The sequence below is a fragment of the Pieris napi genome, chromosome 14 (assembly GCF_905475465.1).
Source record: "Pieris napi chromosome 14, ilPieNapi1.2, whole genome shotgun sequence".
Classification (NCBI taxonomy): domain Eukaryota; kingdom Metazoa; phylum Arthropoda; class Insecta; order Lepidoptera; family Pieridae; genus Pieris; species Pieris napi.
Window position 1 is genome coordinate 8,451,714 of NC_062247.1, and position 19,487 is coordinate 8,471,200.

Consider the following 19,487-nt stretch of genomic DNA (forward strand, 5'->3'; position numbering starts at 1 on the left):
CGTTTAATCTAGTATATAAGTTACCATAGTAAATATACGTAGATTTGTGATCCTTATTTTAAATGAAAATAATATGTTACTATGTAGATAGAAACATAAGTATCGTTATGTAATATGTTTGCAATAACTATTTCGTTAAGGATATCTGTATTAAATATATAGAATAGTATCAAAGCCTTTTTTTACCTGCGTCCAGTTTTAATAATTATTATTTATTTGCACGAAAATGGTGTAGGTACATACATATATAGATGGCGTGCAAATTTGTCTTATATTATTTGGTGGTTTATATGAAAACATACATACCTAATTATCATATAATTAAATAACTATGTCGTCATTATTAAACTTTAAAATTATATGAATTAAACACAATGTTTTATTCATATAATTTTAAAGTTTAACGGAAATATTAATATTTTTTAGATTAAGTCTATTTCTAAAGGATAGAGAGATATTGGCACGGCATTGCGCCCGCAAATTCGAGGCCGTACCATTCTTTTCTCGAAGCATTTCAGTCCTTTTTCGACAACCTATAACTTCGTTGTGGATAAAATTAGAAACCTAAGTACTTACGTAATGTCCTAACCTAACAACATCTTACAGTGACCATATCAATATTACAAACATTTTATGTTTTAAATAAATAAATTGAATTGGCCATCACATGAAAGCATAAGGTATCTCAGAAGTAATACATATTATATTAAATTTTATGTTTAATACGATTGCCAAGTCAATCTATGTATAAAAAAATATAAAAGGTTTGTAATATTAATATGGTCGGTATAAGATGTTGTTAAGTTAGTTAAGTTACGTAATAACTTAAGACAGAAGGTCCCTTAACTTAACGGAATTGGTAATTACATGATTTGGTAATTACATGGATCTCACAACCTTTGCCGGTAGAGTTGCGTTGCGAGACTTCGTTTTTTTACAAGATATGGTTTTGATGGCATTATTATTACTAGCTTGTGAGTGTTATGTACGAATAACAACAAGATATTTTTGCTATACAATCATCCTTGCCAAACGTGCATTTTCAACAAGGCGCTAAACTCAAACTCAAACTCAAAATATCTTTAATCAAGTGGGTAACCAAGTACACTTTTGAATTGTCAAGTTAAATTAATTGTAAAGAAGATTGGAGTAGTTCAAGTGCACAGGCGCTAATTAAAGATTTACGTTGACGCTAGTAGCTATCTACTACCGGTGTTGCAAGCATAAAAGATATACTGCCACAGGGACCAAACTTTTTCAATTTGTTTCATATGTTGAAATATATCTATATATTTGTATGTTGAAAATAAATATAAATATTTTAGAAATAGTGTAAAAGTAAAATAAAGTAAAGTCTATTAGTTTTGATTAGTACAATCCATGAAAGTTGTCCCCCATATGCCGACGGATATGCCCCCGGCTATTGCAGACAAGAACAAATTCGTGTCAACACTACAAATGAAGACAAAATTTTGGCTAACACATATCAACCTATGTTTAACTATTGGACAGTGTATAAAGAACGAATTTTATTATGTTGTTTATTTTTATTTGGTTTAACTGACTACAAATGCTTATAACAGAAAAGCTTTTATGTAGCATGGCGACTTATTACACAGGAGTTACCTTCTATTTAAATTTTCCATTATATAGTGGTATCTTTTTTTTTATTTACATTAATAATGCAAAGGCGATATGCTAACGTCCTTTGATCTTTCATGGACTTGAAAATAATGGTAGGAATTTATCAGTGTTTACATTGAATCATATAATATTAAGAATATTTAAATATTTTATAAAATCGACGATTAAATTTCATTTAAGTCTGCGTGTTGTTTCCGTTGTAAGTGCGTGCTCGTACTTCGTCATGCTAGTTGTGAGGGGTTTAATTTGATTTATTTGATTCCTTACAGTATTGTAAAAAAAAATCATGTGTCCAATTCACACGTGGTAGAAGTGAAACCTTCAAAAACAAAGTTTTTATAATTAAAATATGTAAATTAGACTTTTTCTCTATCTAAATGTAGGATCTTTTCTTAAAAAAAAACATTTTTTAATGTTAAATTTTAATTTATAACTTTAATATCAATCTTTATTTGGTAAAAACTAATATAATAAAAGTTTGAAATAAATTCACAAGTCCAACGTGGGAAAAAATGAGATAGGAAGCATTATACAGTGTATAAACTTTAAATTAAGAAAATTTTAAATTAAGGTAGTAAGAAGTTTTCACTTCAAAAAGTTTCTATAATTAATGATATTATGTAAATAAAATTGATAAATTTCATCTAATTTTATAATTTAACTACTTACTTGACTTACTTATTTAATTTTTTACACATCTGTTTTTTTATTTCAGAAAATGATCAAATACACACTAATTTAAAGTTTATACACTGTATAATGCCTCCTATCTCACTCTCTCCCACGCCAAATCCTATTAATTTATGTGTCTGTCTCTTTTTACTGTCGCTTTTTCCGTTGCATCCGGTTTGAAATCACAACGATTCTAAAGAAGTTTCACTTCAAAAACTTAGCAATTAAAAAGAGCGGAGGAAAGTTCTTTGACCTCAGTATTGGTAATTCTTGTAAATTCAGAATACATATATATTTTTACGTTTATATTGTGTTACCTAAATAAATAAAAGTTCTCTTAAATTAATGTTTTACGAATAATTTTTCAAAATTGCTTAGTTACTTAAAATATCATTCAAGACGTTTTAAATAATGAATATATTTAACTCTCATTGACATTTAGAGGTCACAATTAAAATATTCTGAATTGAATTTGAACTAGCTAAATATTTTCTAGTTCCTCCAGTTTTCATGATGGTATATTTCTATATTATTATAGCTTTTGTTTTTTTGCATATAATCTGTGATTTTAATTACTTTTTGCGGACTGTTTTTACTGTTATTACAAGTCGTTTTTGTGAAAACAAATGTTCTTTGGATGACGTTACTACTATTTATGGTAAGTATATAATAATTAATACATGTGTATAGTTATAGCAGTTTTAATGTGGGATTCAGAGTCGAGTGTACTAAGTATGACTGCCGTATGTCAAATCCAATAATTCTTTAGCCTAAGCTAAGATTCAGAAACGAGTCGTTAGTGATTCCCGAACGTCAAAAATATGTTAGATTTTGACATAATCTCACCATAAGTCTGGAGTCTGAATATTAGCTGAATGATTAGAAAATGGCTTGTATCGGCTGCGTTTCAGACTTTGGGTTTCGATAAATAATGTCAGAAAGTTTGTAAATTTTTGACAAACGACGTATGTAATTTGGTCACACTATTATACGTCTAATGCAGTGTTCCCCAACGTGGGGCCCGCGCCCCACAGAGGGGCAATTTGATTATTAAGGGGGTCTATTCGAAATTTTTTAAAAATTATTTGGAATTTGAGTTTTAGTTTTTCATTATATATTACTTACTGTGTCCTATAAACCTATCATTTAACAAGTTACTGAGTGAGAGTTTCTTAAGTGAACAATTGAATTTTTTAATATTAAAAATTATGCATTGCTTACTATTCTCCCCATAGAATAAGGATTTTATAAGGGCTTAGGTTTACGGGGGGAACAAAAAAGGTTGGGAAATACTGGTCTAATCAATGACGATGATCTTTAGTATCTTGGTTTTCCGTGTATCTTTACCGAAGATTCAGTTTTTCCTTCCGATTCCTTTTTTTAGCTGGGTCAAGCTAATTATTGCTTTGACAACTACTATACAAATAAATATACTTACAAGGCTGCTTGTACCTTTGTGTAGTCTATAAATGATAATAGATAATAAATAAATATACGGGATCATTTACTTTCTTAAGGTTAGAGTTCATTTTTTGATATCTCTCATCCCTTAGGCCGTCCAATGTACGTAAACCTAAGTAAGTAAAATATATTTTCAGGTCTTTGTACTTTACAAGATTGCGATGTATTCTTCAAGAGTATTCGCACGGCCAGATTAGTACGCGAAATCGATTTCGCGAGATACCATTATTACGAGAGAGTCGGTATTTACGAACGCAGTATAAAATTGGGTATAAAATCATTGCAAGGATCAACAATGACTGTGGTTTGTGAGCCTCTACCAATTTTTGCGATCTACAAAATTAATACTAAGGTATATTATTAACGACTTCAGCTTTATTGATAACTGCTCTTACAGATTAACCAAAAAGGTTAAAAACGGGTGTAATGAATTAGTGTTTTTATTTTTAATCCGGATTAGACTTGTACAATCAATAAATTATATGTATAGTTACAATGTTGGGTGTGTCTGTAAAGGTTATAAGACATATGTTTGGTAGGCACAGAGGCTGAACTAAAGAAAAAATATCAATGAAATAGACCTAAAACGTGTCCCAGCTACAGAAGATTGAACAGTTTTTATCATTTTCAGCTAGTGTACTGGGACGAAAGATCTCTTTTTTTCGAACATGAAGTAGTTACATTGCGGGATGGTAAAGTCAGACATCTCTTGATATCTCGGCAATATGCTATTGGTTCTAATAAAGAAACAACGGAGGCTCTTCTAAAAGGTCTACCCGGCTCAAGTAATAGACCAAAATGTCCACCACACATCGAACGTTGGTTGAGTAGTATGCAAAAATCAAGTGATAAGCTTCGTAATAAACAATAAAGGATAACATGTTTTTTTTAATAACTGAATAATTTCTAAATATTTTGAAAGGATTTGAAATTCAACGTTTTACACTAAAATTTGGTTGACACACGTCGTTCAATTTCTATTATGTTTCGGGACAGAATATAAGAAACAATAAAATAAATATAATAATAGCTTGTAAACCTGAATAAAAATGAAATTTGTTAAGTTACGATTTAATGAAATTGTAACTTAACAATCGCTGCCAAATGCTATATAAAGAAAAATAGAAAGCTGAGACTTATTACTAAAATAAATATAAAATACTAAAATAATTATAATAACGTGGTACACCGAAACCATGTTCATAATATTTTGCATTACACCAACGGTATTACGTGATTAAAGGTAAGTGTAGCTAACTTCACGCGGCTGCTGGTTCAATGACATCATGACATGAATTATTCGATTCTCATCGCGCGCATAGAATTTTTATCAGCTAACGTCAGTTGATTCGCTTTTGTTTGTAGTATCGTACAAGTTTTTTGTATTAAAATGTACTGCATTATCGTGTCTATTATAGCATTAGCGTATATATTCTGGGATGTTAATTACTTTCTACGAGTCGCTTTCACTATAGGAATTGGAAGATTGTTCAAGAAGAAATGCAGTATAAAGGATTCCACTACAATTTACGGTAAGTTTTTGAAATGAAATAACTAATTATTCATGATCTAGACAAAACTTTCTTTACTCAAATAAATCTAGCTCAGTTTAATTAATAACTACTTTCTACTATTATATTTATTATATATTTTCTTAAGATAATTAATGTGATTCGGGAAAGTTTTAAGCCAAGAAGTTTGAACAACAAAAAATAGAAGCTTAAACACTTCTTACATAAATAAGTTTTATGGTCAAGGTTCTTTGCTTTTTATAAAGATTACGTTTTAAAACAGGTTTTAAATGCTTCTCTTATTACTCTATACTGAACAGTTATTATATTTATCAAAGCGACACTGAAACAAGATTATTTAAAACTTTCGTGCATTGTCAAATACAACAAAGTGGTAAAAACACCATTGCACGTCATTCAATGTAAAAACTAGAAAAACTTAATACTTTAGCGATTTCAAACCACGTATGTGCTTGGTAACTACATATTTTTGCTTGGATAAATATATAGTTAACAAACACATTACCAATTAAGTCTGTTCGTAAAATGTTGATTACGTCCATGTTGTTAATTTATTCACTATTTTGCATAAAGCAAAATCTATTGTTTGATCATCGATTGATAGATTCTTTTCATTTACTCAATTTTTTACTTATAAATACTTGCTTTAATTGCAAATAAACCCTTCATTGCATTTTTTGCCGGCTTAAACAACGTTATCAGTTTAACTTAAGTTTGACTGTAAATTCTGAAACGAAAATTATATCGAGACATTTTAGATTTAAATCATATTTTAATTTAGGAACTAGTTGGGATATGGCTATCCACCCATTTTTGGAGAGTTAAAATAAAGAAATGTATATAAAGAATGTTAGTATTAATCCAACTTAATTGAATGAATTATTATTGATTAGTCAGCAATCTATTAAAAAGTCGTTCTACTGTGATTAGTCTAATAGTTCAATCAAGCATTTCATAAATTAATATTCAATACAGTTTGTTTTTCAAATCATATATAAAATGGTTTGCTGTTTTAACAATGGACTCCGCCTTACATTGTAATTGAATTCATTTAACATTTGAATAATTCAATCATTTTTCATTGCCATTGAAATTATAATAATAAATGTGTATATATAAAAAATAAAATTATCCCAGTTATGAAATGAAAGTCCACCTAAGTTCTACTTCGCTAATTAATCCTTGAAGCTCTTCAATGACCCACGACGTGATAAATTGTATCTTTAGTATATAAGTTCCCATGTAAGTGACGATTGTCTGTTATGAGAATAAATGTCTTTAAACCTAAATAGAGTACACTACACTTAACTACACTAAGTCCAGGTCATTTAAGTTTTACACTAGAACTCAACCTCCGACGGAGTGAAGGCCTCCTACAAATTATTCCACTTGCCTCTATTCCTCGCGACAATTTTTCCAATTATTCTACAATATATGTATATATAATGTATAAGTAAATCATATTTATTGAAATAAAATGAGTCCAATTGCACCAATTAAGTACCATTGCATTTCTTTTTGTCATATTGTGTTTCACTAGGATGAAGAGAGATAGATTCGTATAATTATCGTATAATTACACATTTTTAATAAAATATATTTCTTTATTTCCAACACACAAATGCACAAAACAGAAGAACAATAAAAACAATAACTAACCTTAAAATATAATAACTAAAATATATTATTATTTTTATTATTTATTACACATTTAGTTTTTATGAATAAGGGGTAAAGGGTATTATGATCAGCAGTAACTATTAGCATGGACCTCTATCGTTCAAAAACTTTAATACCTAAATGTGTGTATAGTAGGTTTTTTATGCAATTCATTCTATATTTTTCAGGATTTTGTACAACTCAAGATGTGGATATTTTCCTAAGACATATGAATAATGCGCGATACGTACGAGAACTCGATTTTGCCAGGTTCCACTTCTACGACGCTACTGGAATTTACGAAAATATTAAAGCAGTGGACGGACACGCGTTGCAAGGTGCATCCACTATTAGATATCGACGAACGATTCCTATATTCACACCATACAAAGTTGAAACAAAGGTATGTTCGCTTATTCAAATAATAACTTTATTAATGGAGGTATAAGGTAGATAATTGTTTGAAATTATTATGTGGACATGTAGAAATAACAATAATTACGTAATATAATACGTTATTTAAAAACATGTCACTCGGATATAAAACTCATGACAAACAAAAACAATGATTTTCTTCAAAGCACACGATATGTCGAGTTTTGTCATTAATATATCCGCGCTTATATTCGTAAAAATATATATGTAAATATTATATAATAAATATATTCGAAATTAATATTATTATTTAGTATACACACTAGCACAAAAAGGCTAGCGTGTGTATTTAGGATAGGAAGAAAAATTATTTATTTTTGAATTCAGTGTAGAGGTCACATTCTCAGAGTTTATTTAGTCGTTCCACAACTGAGCCTTTTTTAAGGCAGTTTTTGCCGCTCACCACCACTATGTGGAACTAGCTGCCCACTGAAGTAAATCTGAACCAATTCGACTTAGAGGCCTTCAAGAAAAGAGCGTACCAATTCTTAAGAAGCCAGCTGCACTCGCTAGCCCTTTGGCATGGGCGGCATTATCACCTAATATCAGATGAGCCCGTTTTCCCAAAAAAGTAAAGTGTTATATAATGTTCTTCATTCTAATAATTGTTTATAATAACACCAATATCTCTCTTATTGTATTTAGGTGTAATTTGTTGTCCTAATAAGTCTTAATAGTTGTAGAAGATAAATCGATTCCTTGAATAAGCTGATGTTCTAATTTACTCCTTTTTCAGTTGGTGTACTGGGAAGACAAAACTTTGTTCATTGAGCAAAAGTTCGTCACATTCGATGGCTTTGTCCGCGCCATCGTGCTGTCACGTCAAAATCTGATTAATGTTGACGCCGATACACTACTGAAGAACATCCCCGGAGCTGAGAGCAGACCAGAATGTCCAGAAGAAATTAAACACTGGCTAGATGCCATTGAAATATCAAGTGCAAGATTAAGGAAGAAGGATTAGAAAATTATTAGTGGGTTATTTTAATAAAATGGTTTAAGTTTCATATGGTTTTATTTAGACGTCGTTTTCTATCTAAAACCTGCCCTTTTTACAAACACGGCTTTTAAAAGAAAATACACAATACCTGTCCAAAAACGCACTTAATTACCTAAATTATAAAGTTAGAATTTAACATTCAAGATTGGCGCTAAGACACAAGTTACAGCTTGATTTATGGATAAAAGCAAATTCGAGAATTATGTAACGTAAATTAATCAATAAAGCTTTTTTATAAATTTGACGATTATTTAATGATATCTTTTTTTTTATCCGTGGCATTCATTTCCAGTTCAAAAGAGTTTCTTGCCCGTTATACGTCTTTGCCTTGCGAACTTGTAGTAAATGTAAATTTAGTACCTATCAATTTAACCTCTTCTCTGTTGACGTTCATAAGTGTACTTCGTTACCTATATGAATAAAGTTATTTTGAGTTTGAACATGGTGATGAACAGAAATGGTTTATGTTTTTTTTAATTCTTTAATACATTTTACATGATGATATTAATTTATCCCTAATGGAAAGGCAAAGGACTTTAGTCCATACAGCCAGTTCTTGTTCTTCATTATTTCGAAACTCCTAAAGAAATCTAATAGATTTTACATAAATATGGGTACCTTTCAAAGGATACAGACTACGTCAGACTATTAAATTTCATTAAATAACTGAAATCGACCATAGAATGTAAATTTCCGTAGGTGCCCGTTTTATTTTGCAAAAGAGTTAAGTAGTGCTATAGGTCACGGCTTTGATTACATAAATGTCACAAGTAGCCAGTGTTGCCAACTCGGATTTTGAAAATTACGTAGATTTAATAAAAATTGTATAGGAAATGTTAGTAGATCTACGTACTTTTTGATGAGTGAAATGAAGAGGGTAGGCTAGGTAAAACTGAATAAAACGAGTGTTTTTTTATCTTCATTCTTATTTTCTGGTAAATTAAATTTGCACATGTTTTTAAACCCGGTCGGATTGTTTTTAACTTTTTTTTTCGAAAGTAATATATAATATATTTCAATTTGATTAAAAATACGTAGATTATGTGACTGAAGTTCGTAGATTTTCAGGAAAGGCCTAAATTACGTAGATCTACGTAAAAAGACGTAGAGTTGGCAACGCTGCAAGTAGCCCCCGGTTGAGCCTACTTGATTTGTGCTTGTGTAATAAAAGAGAAATTTAGCTTCCTTTGTCAAAAACAAAATTTTCACATTCGAATAAAAATTCGACCATCGATTTTAATGCCCATATTTTTTTTGCAGATAGTACTCACTAAAAGAAGGTGTATATAAAAAATCGGAGGCGCAGAGCAATAGCAGCCCCCACCCGCCGTAACAAAGCACAGGCATTAAATATAGAAATATCTATTATTTTTTATTTATCGATATTTCATGCTAAATATTCAAATAAACACATGTTAAAAAGTAGCGGCATTGGTTATATCCCATTACGTACACTGCGACCTGTCACTTGTCACCAAACTATTACAGCTAAAACAACTTGGCATTATGAACTACTTAGAAACAGTATTGAATTACAGCTTTTTAAGGAATTCTTTTAGAAATAAAGGAAACTGTTTCATGGCAAGGCAATACTTTGGATATGAAAATCCTAATGATTTTCCATCAATATTCCATAGCGTTAAAATATTATTATACAATTGTTATAGATAAATGTCAGTGAATTGCGGTCAAAAAAAAACTCAAATTACCGAAACGTAATAATTAAGTTTTTATATAAAACGTAAATTAATTATATAATTATTTTAGGTAGACTGTTATTATAGATAGATATCAAAAATTAAATTAAATTAAAAATATAAATAATTTATAAGAATAATTTTCCTAACGACGTAGAATGAAAAATATAGTAAAAATTTGCTCATTATGTTAGCGTGTAGGTGAGAATCGTTATTGCTATTTTTTTATTGTAGGATCTTTTGATTATGACGATAAAAGTAACTATGCCAAGCGTATCTGCTTGTATAAAAATAGTATACAAAAAAAATGGATAATTAAAAGCTTATTTTACTTAGTGTTAAATTTGGCTTAAAAGAAAAAAGGACCACACAAGATATCACAGGATACGGAAGGAACGATTTTAATACTTGCCAGTTTAAAGTTTTTAAAACTCATAAATTTTTCATAACGCGCCTAAAGAAGTATAACTTCAAAAATTGTAAATAATGACCGAAAAAAAATCCTTCGTTTCCATTATTTCGGTAATAATTTTTCTTAGACATTAGTTACATTTTGCATAGCTATTGTAAATTGGGATAAATACAGTTAAAATGCCATTAATGATTTGGACATTTTACAATTATTTAATGTAAATCAAGTATCAAAACTATTAACACCACAATCCCGCCAAGGAATTGTGGCGCTAAGCAGTTTACCGCGTGTGTTTTGTCGCGTTACAATAATATACATTAACTGTAGTGCTCGTTTTCAAATATTGTTTGTTTAGGATAAATTTAGAATGTTGTGTTTATTAAACATCAAGCTAATCAAAAGAATTTTTAAATACCAATTAGCTACCGATAATACGAATAGCTACCTATTTAAATTGTGTTTGCTACTAAAATTATCCGTAATTACGTTTTATTCTTTGATGTTCTGAATGTTTGTATTTATTCACAATAGATACTTTTATTTGTCACTACTTTTGTATTATAGTTATTAACTGTGTTCCGTATAACTACTGTTTATACAATTTAAAGTAGAGACAAAAGTATGGTACTATACCAATTCTCTGTACCTTGATATGAGTAATTTCTGTAATGTTCAATTGTGTAATAAAACGAAAATAGGCCTAAATATGAATGTATTTTAATTTATTATAAACTGTTACAATGTACGAGGATGTTGTAGTAAAAATAATATTTAGTGAATACAATTTCGTGCAAAAGTAGTAGTAGTAATAAAAGATACTCTCGTGTCAAAATAAGAAACTAATAATCAGTTGCGTTTCAAAATACATATCTTAAAATAAACGATATATCTTAGTAACTTTATCTGTACTACGACAAAATTACTTGTATTATGAATAAAACATATGTTTTTATTTCTTTGAAACTTTCAATCAACTACATATATTTAAAATGGGCAAAGGTATTCCCATTTTGTACGTATTTAAAACCTAGCATTATTTGCAACCTGCCATTCTGATTACGTTTCTTCTATCGGATCACCATGTTATTGGTACCCGATGTTTTGCTTCCTATTGAATTACTGTTGCAGACATTAGTAGACCATTATCTCAATACTTCTTACTGTACAACTGTTATAACTGAAACGCCGTTGCAAATTTTACCACAGATGTCACATCGCTATATCCTTTCGAACCAGAGCCTTGAGGATTTAATACTGGGTGCATCGGAGGCTGGTTGTTCAGACTTTATCGTACAAATAAGTGAACCTAAAAGATTTTTCTCTGCGTTGGATTACGCAACACGCCGCGGTCTTTTAAGGCGAAGTGACCGAAAGATAATTTTGTTACCATTAAACAATGCAAAGGATAATTCACTTCTAGATGTGTTGAGAATGAAAGAAAGCAGTTTTGTTGTCAATCTCCTTCTGGTACTGCCTTCTCCGTCGACCCATTGCGAAGCTTTCGAGTTGGTTACGCATAAATTTATTGGTCTAGTTGACAACGATATGCCAGTATATCTGGATAGTTGGAATTCTTGTTCGGGGTTTGAAAAACATGCGAACCTATTTCCTCATGATATGTCTAAGTTGGATGGTAAAAATGTCAAAGTAACATGTTTTACCTATACACCTTACGTACTTTTGGATTTGGATCCTGGAATAGTGCCTCTCGGCCGTGATGGTGTTGAGATCAGGTTAATGGAGGAGTTTTGTAGGTAAGCAGTTTGTTAGTACTCTATAAGATGTGTGCTAAGATAGAAGAGTAAACTCTTTGAGAAATAACTGTATTAGAAGCAGAGATTAAAAACCGGTACAAATTTAGGTTCTGGTTCAGTTCGTTCGGCTTCTAAAATAACTGTTCTTAATAATAATATGTCGGTTCTGTAGTTTGCAGTTTAGATGCATTCAAAGGGGCCATATTCCCTCTTAAATATTGCATAGTACTGTGTGTGTATATTGTGAATTTATCACCATGGAATCATATAGTAGTGACAATTAAGAAGAACTAAAATTATGTATTTAAAGAGTTTTAAAACGTAAATATTTTTTTATAAATTCCGTTTAATATTATGATTATTCTGAATATAATTAATTTAATAATAATTATTATTAAATTAATTATATTCAGAATTTATTATAATATAATAATAATTATTATAATTATTATCTATGTAGTATGGCCATAAATACTGTTAAATAAAAACTTTCCTTTTTTTCAACTTTTTAATTATTTTAAATTTGGAATTAAAAACTTCTTCCAATACGGAATAGGGTATTAAAGAAAATAGGATTGCAGTGATCGCCTTGCGCAAGGTGGGTATGGGGCCGTCGGGCATATTCCAGACACTTCAAAAGCTTATCACCCTAATTTAGAAGAGACGGTCAAATATCAAATCGCCTTCCAAATTACCTCTAATTAGCTACCTATCATTGATTTATGAATGTATACAGGATAGTATACGCTGTCTTATTTCAAGTAATCTTAAAAATACCAATTGCTCCAGGTGGGTTAACTGTACCATAGAAATAATAGGTGATAACGGTGAAGAATGGGGTGAGGTGTACGAGAATTTTACAGGCTTGGGTGTACTCGGTAATGTGGTTGAGGATCGCGCTGATTTTGGAATAAGTAAGTTTATGGTGATTTTGTTTCATGTACTGCCGTGCGATTCTGTTAATCCGTGAGTTCATTTTTGGAAACTCATGGTATTCTGTTAAGCAATTTCACATTACGTCTTGACAAGCGGAGGGAGCTTGTAGTTTATTGTTTATCAGAATGCCAAATCGTAAAATGACTGCTTCACGACTGATTTTAGCGCGACCGCAGCTGCGAAAACCGCTGTGAGAGTTCGAAAAGTGAGTTACAGAATCGCAAGGCTGGTGTTGTTGAAATAAAATTACTTTAATAACTTTTAGTAGTTTATTATATGTATATTTTAATAGGATTAAAGCTATGTTGATTGATCATCAAGCTCAGTAACAGTTAAAAGTAAACCTTGTGAAATTAAACCAAGCGGATTTTATGTAAACATTGAACTTATATTATTTTTTCTAAGCTGCTTTATATTCTTGGTATGAGGAATTTCTTTATATGGATTTTTCCGGATATGGTGTACGTACCTCTGTTACATGCATAGCTCCATCTCCAAGGTAAAAATATTATATCAGCATTTTTAAAATAAATAATAATTTTAGCTCTGACTTTTAATTGCACGATGATAAATAATTTACTTAAATTAACTAACTATGATAGCGTACGAGGTTAAGCTTACTCATATCCAAATATTGATTATGATAGTAAAATATATTTGTTACTTTTTATTTAGAAATATATACGAAATATTACGAATATATATTAAAAAAGAATTTCGAAAAACGCGTTGAATAGCTTCTTAATATATTTACCCGGTAAAAATCATGTTATTTTTTCATCATTGGCATTTTTTAGACTTTTAGCGAGTTGGACAATGCCACTTCTACCATTCAGTATTTATATGTGGATAGGACTGCTGTTTACGTTCATTTATGAAGCGTTTTCATTGTTCGTGGCTCAACATTTTTCAGCGAAGAAAATTTTTCTGACCACATTCGGCATCATGATTACGCAGGTTTTATTTTATACTATACTTTTTTATAAACGTACAGTCCACATCAGTCTTTGTTAAAATAAATGACGCTTCGATGGGAACTTAACTCTGAACTGGACACTTGCTTAGAATTAAAAAAAAAATATAAAATCCTTATTATTAAATAAATCATCGTCTAAACATATATTTCCTTTAGCTAATAATATTTGATCAGTGTGAGCCTAGTGGCTTCTGCGACTCTCTTCCCTGAGGTCGTAGGTTCGATCCCCGGCTGTGCACCATTTGACTTTCTTTTAAGTGCGCATTTAACATTCGCCCGAACGGTGAAGGAAATATCGTGAGGAAACCGGCTTGCCTTAGACCCCAAAAAGTCAACAGCGTGCGTCAGACACAGAAGGCTGATCACTGATACTTGCCTATTAGATAATGAAACAGATACAGAAATCTGAGGCCCGTACCTAAAAAGGTTGTAGCGCCATTGATTAAAAAAATATATTTGATTAAATAAATTTTCTATTGTCAGCCGCGTGCTAGTATTTATTTTGTTAATTTTTTAAAATAAATAAATTAACCTACGTATTGTAAACGATTATTTACAGTCTCAAAATGACTCAAATTTCAAATCGTGGAGGATTCGAAGCGTGGTGGGATGGATGATGCTCACTGGTTTGGTATTAGATAATGCTTATGGTGGTGGACTGGCGTCTACCTTCACAGTACCCAGATATGAGCCTTCTGTTGACACTATCCAAGATATGGTGGATAGAAAAGTGACTTGGGCTGCCACTCATGACGCATGGGTATTTTCCTTGTCTGCGTCTCAGGATGTAGGTGACCTTTTAGATATTGCTTGAGAAACAATAATTATAATCAAAATTCAAAATCATTTATTCATATAGATAACACAATGTACACTTATGAACGTCAAAAAATAAATAAAAATGAAATGCTTCAAATTTCTCTCCGCCACTCTTTTTAATCGCCAAGTTTTTTGTTTTACACAATGTTTGTAAGGAGTTGTAACCATTACACCATGTTCCACATGACATCTTAAGTAATTAATAATAATAAGATAATTAAAAAAACAAAGATTTGTCCTCTATCAGCAGGAGGCATTGTGAAATAGGAGCACAAACTTACATTCTCGAGGGAACAACACGTAAATACATAGTCGAAACAACTAACATACACGAATTCAAGTAAGACCAGTCACCAAAAGTAGCACCCGTTCACGAGTATGATTATGATATTATGGGGCAAGGGGCAACTGAACCGAAACTGCTACTGCTACGGCATCTGGTTCCACATAGTGCCGTAGCATTGATTGCCCTTTGATTGATTTTTTGTCTTTGTATAATGTATTGTATTAATATTTACATAAGTGCCTATTTATGTACCTAAAACTTATTATTATTATTTATAGGAAAATATCATAGCATTATTTTCAGCCTTTAATCAAACAGTTAGTTAGACAGTTCCACATTTATGAGCCGGAAGAGTTGAAACGTCTAAGTTTTACAAGAAAGGTAGCTTATAGCATTGAGAGACTACCGGCGGGTAAGAAATTTATTCGTAATAAACGTTATACTTCTTATACTAACAGATTTAGATACATTATTATAATATATAATCCAGGTTATTTTGCAATTGGAGAATATATCGATGATAAAGCAGTTCGTGACTTTACAATTCTAGTTCAAGATTTCTACTATGAATTATGTGTGGTTATGATGAGAAAAAGCTCACCTTACACACTCCAAATGAATAAACATATTGGCAGGTTACATGAGAGTGGTTTAATGCTAGCTTGGGAAAGACAGGTACTCTTTAGAATAATAAATAAATTTATTTACACTTTTTGCACAATTGTTTAATCATAATATTAACAATAAACTTTAAAAGAAAAAAGGGTGCGTGTACTTATGTACGCGCATAAGAAGTTATACTTCTTTGACATTATTAAAAATAGTTTTGCAAAAAAAAAAGCAAGCAAATAATTAAAATAAAATAAAATAAAAAGCCTTTATTGTTGTTAATAAGTTTTACACAGAGTAGTTTCGTGTGCCTAAAATTACTTATGACTACTATCTAAAAAAACACATTTTGACTATTAACTAGAGTTTAATATACTAACAATTTTAATATTTATTGACTATCGGCAAACGGTAGTTCGGATACAACTTGTCTTCCGACAAAGGCCTCCTCTAAAGCTCTCCAATCTTTTCTCATTTTTGCGGTGCGAGTCCATGTTGAACCCGCTATTTTCTTGACGTCATCCTCCCATCTCTTAGCCTGTCTTCCTCTATGTCTCTTTCCGTCTAAAGGGTACCATTCTGTGATAAGTTTTGTCCATTTTTCTTGCTTTTCTCTCATCATATGCCCTGTCCACCTCCACTTCAGCTGTTTGTATGTTGTGTATGCATTCTTAAACTTGGTTTTACTTTTGATGTCTATTAATTTTTCTCGGTCTTTTCTTTTGACACCTATTGTACTTCTTTCTATGCTGTTTTGACAAACTTTAATTTTATTTGCTAGATGTTCTGTCAATGCCCAAGTTTGACACCCGTATAGTAAACATGGTAGAATGCACATATTAAATACTTTCCTCTTTTCTTTCCTAGCAAATAATTAATTACAATTAAATAATCAAAGACTGGAAAAGGAGCCATTATAGTTCAGGTAGGTAGGTTCAGTTTACATTTGAAAAATTAAATAAATAAATATTTATTATTATTCTCTTACATTAAGTGTAACATAAATTCTATTATTATTCGAATGTTGTTTTTAAATTATGTCCAATGCCGTAGCATCTTCCGTGGGCAACTTCATTCTGTTAATTTTGTGTCACGGTGCGCGCGCATCGTATAATTTCACTCTCATCAATTTTTCATAACGCGCCTAAAGAAGTATAACAAATACACGATGCAACTGGCAGCCTTAACGATACTAAGCGTGCTCTTCTCTCCTGTAAAAAAAGATTAGAATTGTGAAGAAGCGCAAAACCTTATATTTAAAAAATACAACAAATATAATTAATAAATCTTAATATTTATAAAGTTAACTTATAACTGATAATAGAACAGAAAGAAAAAACAAATGTTAATTTCTAAAATGATTATAATAACAGCGACCTTAACTTACACATAGGAATACTATACTGTCAGAAAGTGCTTATAGGAGAGTTTGCAAGACAATAGTGAAGAAGCTGGTAGTATATCAAGAAGGAAATTTCAAAGCTTCAATAAAAAAAATCACTTTATTAAATATTAAGAATTCAGTTTCGATCAGTTATGAACGTCAAAAGTTAATTTCAACATCAACGAAGGTTGGTTCTCTATTTCTTTTCGATTGCGTTTACAAAATATATATTAGCAAAGTATTTACATATAATGAAATAACAGGATAAATTATAACAGGATAGCCGATAGAGTTACCTGAGTAGTACCTAGAGTAACAAGCCTAAAACATGAACCATGAACTAAATGTTGCGTTATTTCGGATTCACGTGAATTCTGCAAAAATATTTTAAATATTGTATCAGTCTTTCCTTGAAGATAATAGTGACATTTAAGGTGTTCCGTGAACCGGATTCTATCTATAAAATCTTTAGAGACGTAGCTAACGCCATCTATGGGTAGTTTATTTTTTTTCTATGTTAAAAAACAATTCTGTGATAACCATAAAAATAACTATAACATGTAATTTCGAGAATGCTCACAGTTCATCTGTGATGATATTATTTTCACAGTTATTACCTATATGTTTACCCTCAGGACGCTGAAGAGATAAATCATACATGATACAATCATATGGTCTATTTTATGCCTTGTAGTTTCAAGAGCTATCAACCCATTTTCTTTGTATTCATATATGACATATTTGACAGCGGTCTATTTCGTATACCAAGTCGAGATTATGATCGTTTCTTACAGATTGCCTTAAGCCTATTAAATTACAAGGTGCAGATTGAGGTAAAATTGTCAAGATCGAAGAGAGATGTCGAAACTATAGAACCTATCAGTTTCCGCCTTGTTCTTGTAAGTTGTTAAGGTTATAATCATATAATAGTTTAATTATTAAATATTTTAAATTTATATTTACATAATTGTCTTAATCTGGAGTTTTGACAGCTATTTTCTTATAGGCTCCTTTCCTGTAGGTTTTAATAATATTCTTATTTTCTTTGCGTGGGAATAATTACATTTTAAACTCACCTATGTGTTGTTTCATTTCATAAAAGTTAATAAATGTTATGTTTATACATATATACACGTATAACGTTTCAGGGAGTATTTATTTTGTACGGTTTCGGAGTGGTATTGGCTACAATTGCATTTTTCTGTGAAATAATGTGGAATAAACGAAGAAAATCAAATCCGGTGGTGTAGGATCTACTATAATCTCCGTTTATGAAGAGTATTAATTGTTTATTGAATTCTTAAACATTGTTATGGTTAGTTTATATTAAAGTGAGTTAAAGTATAAGGCTTATTTTATTAAAAACATTGAAGCGTGAAGGATACAATTATACTTAACTTGCGCACTGCTAAATACAATTACACACATAGCCATTTTCTATTTACAAAAAATATCTTTGGTAATATTTTGTCAAATTGAAAAAGTTGCCTACTTTACTTATCTAGCCGTGCGGTTATCCTTTTAATAATATCACATACAGTTAATGCCATTAACGGTTAATACTGCCTTAGGGAATAATGTATCCTATTTTTGAATTCTCTAAACGATAATAAATAAATCATTCATCTCATACAAAATACTCACAAACAGTGCAACAAAACATTTACTAAATCATGTCTGATGTCCATCAAACGTCTGAAATATGAATGGCGCCAAAGTAAAAACAACTCATGATCGCTTATGACAGGGCGCCACCATTGATAGTAATGGAATACCTAAACAGTAAATCGTAATAATTAATATACCACAGACCACCGCCTATATATATTAACATTATGTGTTTAATATTTATTTTTTATTATACCAGTGAACTTGGCCCAAAACCGTATTAAAAAAATATACATATATATCCTTTTATTATAGAAACAATGTTTTGATTCCGATACGGAGCTTATAATTTGTCATTATTGAAACGTTTCGAAGCAGTATTTTTTATTTAAATCTAAATAAGAGTATTCCTGTTGAATAATTTCAAATTTCGCGCTTTAAGCTTGATATTGTAGAGTTGCCATTTTAGAAATATACCCAATTTTTTAAGGAAAATAGCACTTTAAGTTGTATGTTATCTTAGATTCGATTCAGATATAGATTTTCAACAAAATCAACATTAAAATTTTAATGTAATTACGGTAATATTTTGAAAAAGGTAAG

At 30.6% G+C, this 19,487-nt stretch overlaps 2 protein-coding genes and 1 long non-coding RNA gene across 3 annotated transcripts; all 3 read left to right on the plus strand.

The window, feature by feature from the left end:
* The first annotated feature begins 2,672 nt into the window (after nucleotides 1–2,672).
* LOC125056054 lies at nucleotides 2,673–4,655 on the plus strand. Its single transcript, XR_007117995.1, has 3 exons — nucleotides 2,673–2,974; nucleotides 3,915–4,129; nucleotides 4,409–4,655. It is a non-coding gene; the product is annotated as an uncharacterized LOC125056054 (long non-coding RNA).
* Nucleotides 4,656–5,087: 432 nt separating this feature from the next.
* On the plus strand, nucleotides 5,088–8,408 carry LOC125056167 (protein THEM6). Its single transcript, XM_047659143.1, has 3 exons — nucleotides 5,088–5,309; nucleotides 7,157–7,371; nucleotides 8,140–8,408. The coding sequence occupies exons 1-3, from the start codon at nucleotides 5,168–5,170 to the stop codon at nucleotides 8,365–8,367; spliced, it is 585 nt and encodes a 194-aa protein (XP_047515099.1). The 5' UTR covers nucleotides 5,088–5,167; the 3' UTR covers nucleotides 8,368–8,408.
* Nucleotides 8,409–14,726: 6,318 nt separating this feature from the next.
* LOC125056297 lies at nucleotides 14,727–19,353 on the plus strand. Its single transcript, XM_047659325.1, has 5 exons — nucleotides 14,727–14,965; nucleotides 15,587–15,695; nucleotides 15,774–15,958; nucleotides 18,071–18,175; nucleotides 19,327–19,353. Exons 1-5 carry the CDS (start codon nucleotides 14,792–14,794, stop codon nucleotides 19,351–19,353), a joined length of 600 nt encoding a protein of 199 aa, XP_047515281.1. The 5' UTR covers nucleotides 14,727–14,791.
* Nucleotides 19,354–19,487: the final 134 nt, after the last annotated feature.

Bases quoted from the DNA above. Each gene is read 5' to 3' on its own strand.
- LOC125056167 (XM_047659143.1), top strand. From the start codon at position 5,168: ATGTACTGCATTATCGTGTCTATTATAGCATTAGCGTATATATTCTGG. The intron at 5,310-7,156 runs GTAAGTTTTTGA...TATATTTTTCAG, and splicing joins GGATTCCACTACAATTTACG to GATTTTGTACAACTCAAGAT. The intron at 7,372-8,139 runs GTATGTTCGCTT...CTCCTTTTTCAG, and splicing joins CATACAAAGTTGAAACAAAG to TTGGTGTACTGGGAAGACAA.
- LOC125056297 (XM_047659325.1), top strand. From the start codon at position 14,792: ATGATGCTCACTGGTTTGGTATTAGATAATGCTTATGGTGGTGGACTG. The intron at 15,696-15,773 runs GTAAGAAATTTA...TATATAATCCAG, and splicing joins CATTGAGAGACTACCGGCGG to GTTATTTTGCAATTGGAGAA. The intron at 18,176-19,326 runs GTAAGTTGTTAA...TCGCGCTTTAAG, and splicing joins TCAGTTTCCGCCTTGTTCTT to CTTGATATTGTAGAGTTGCC.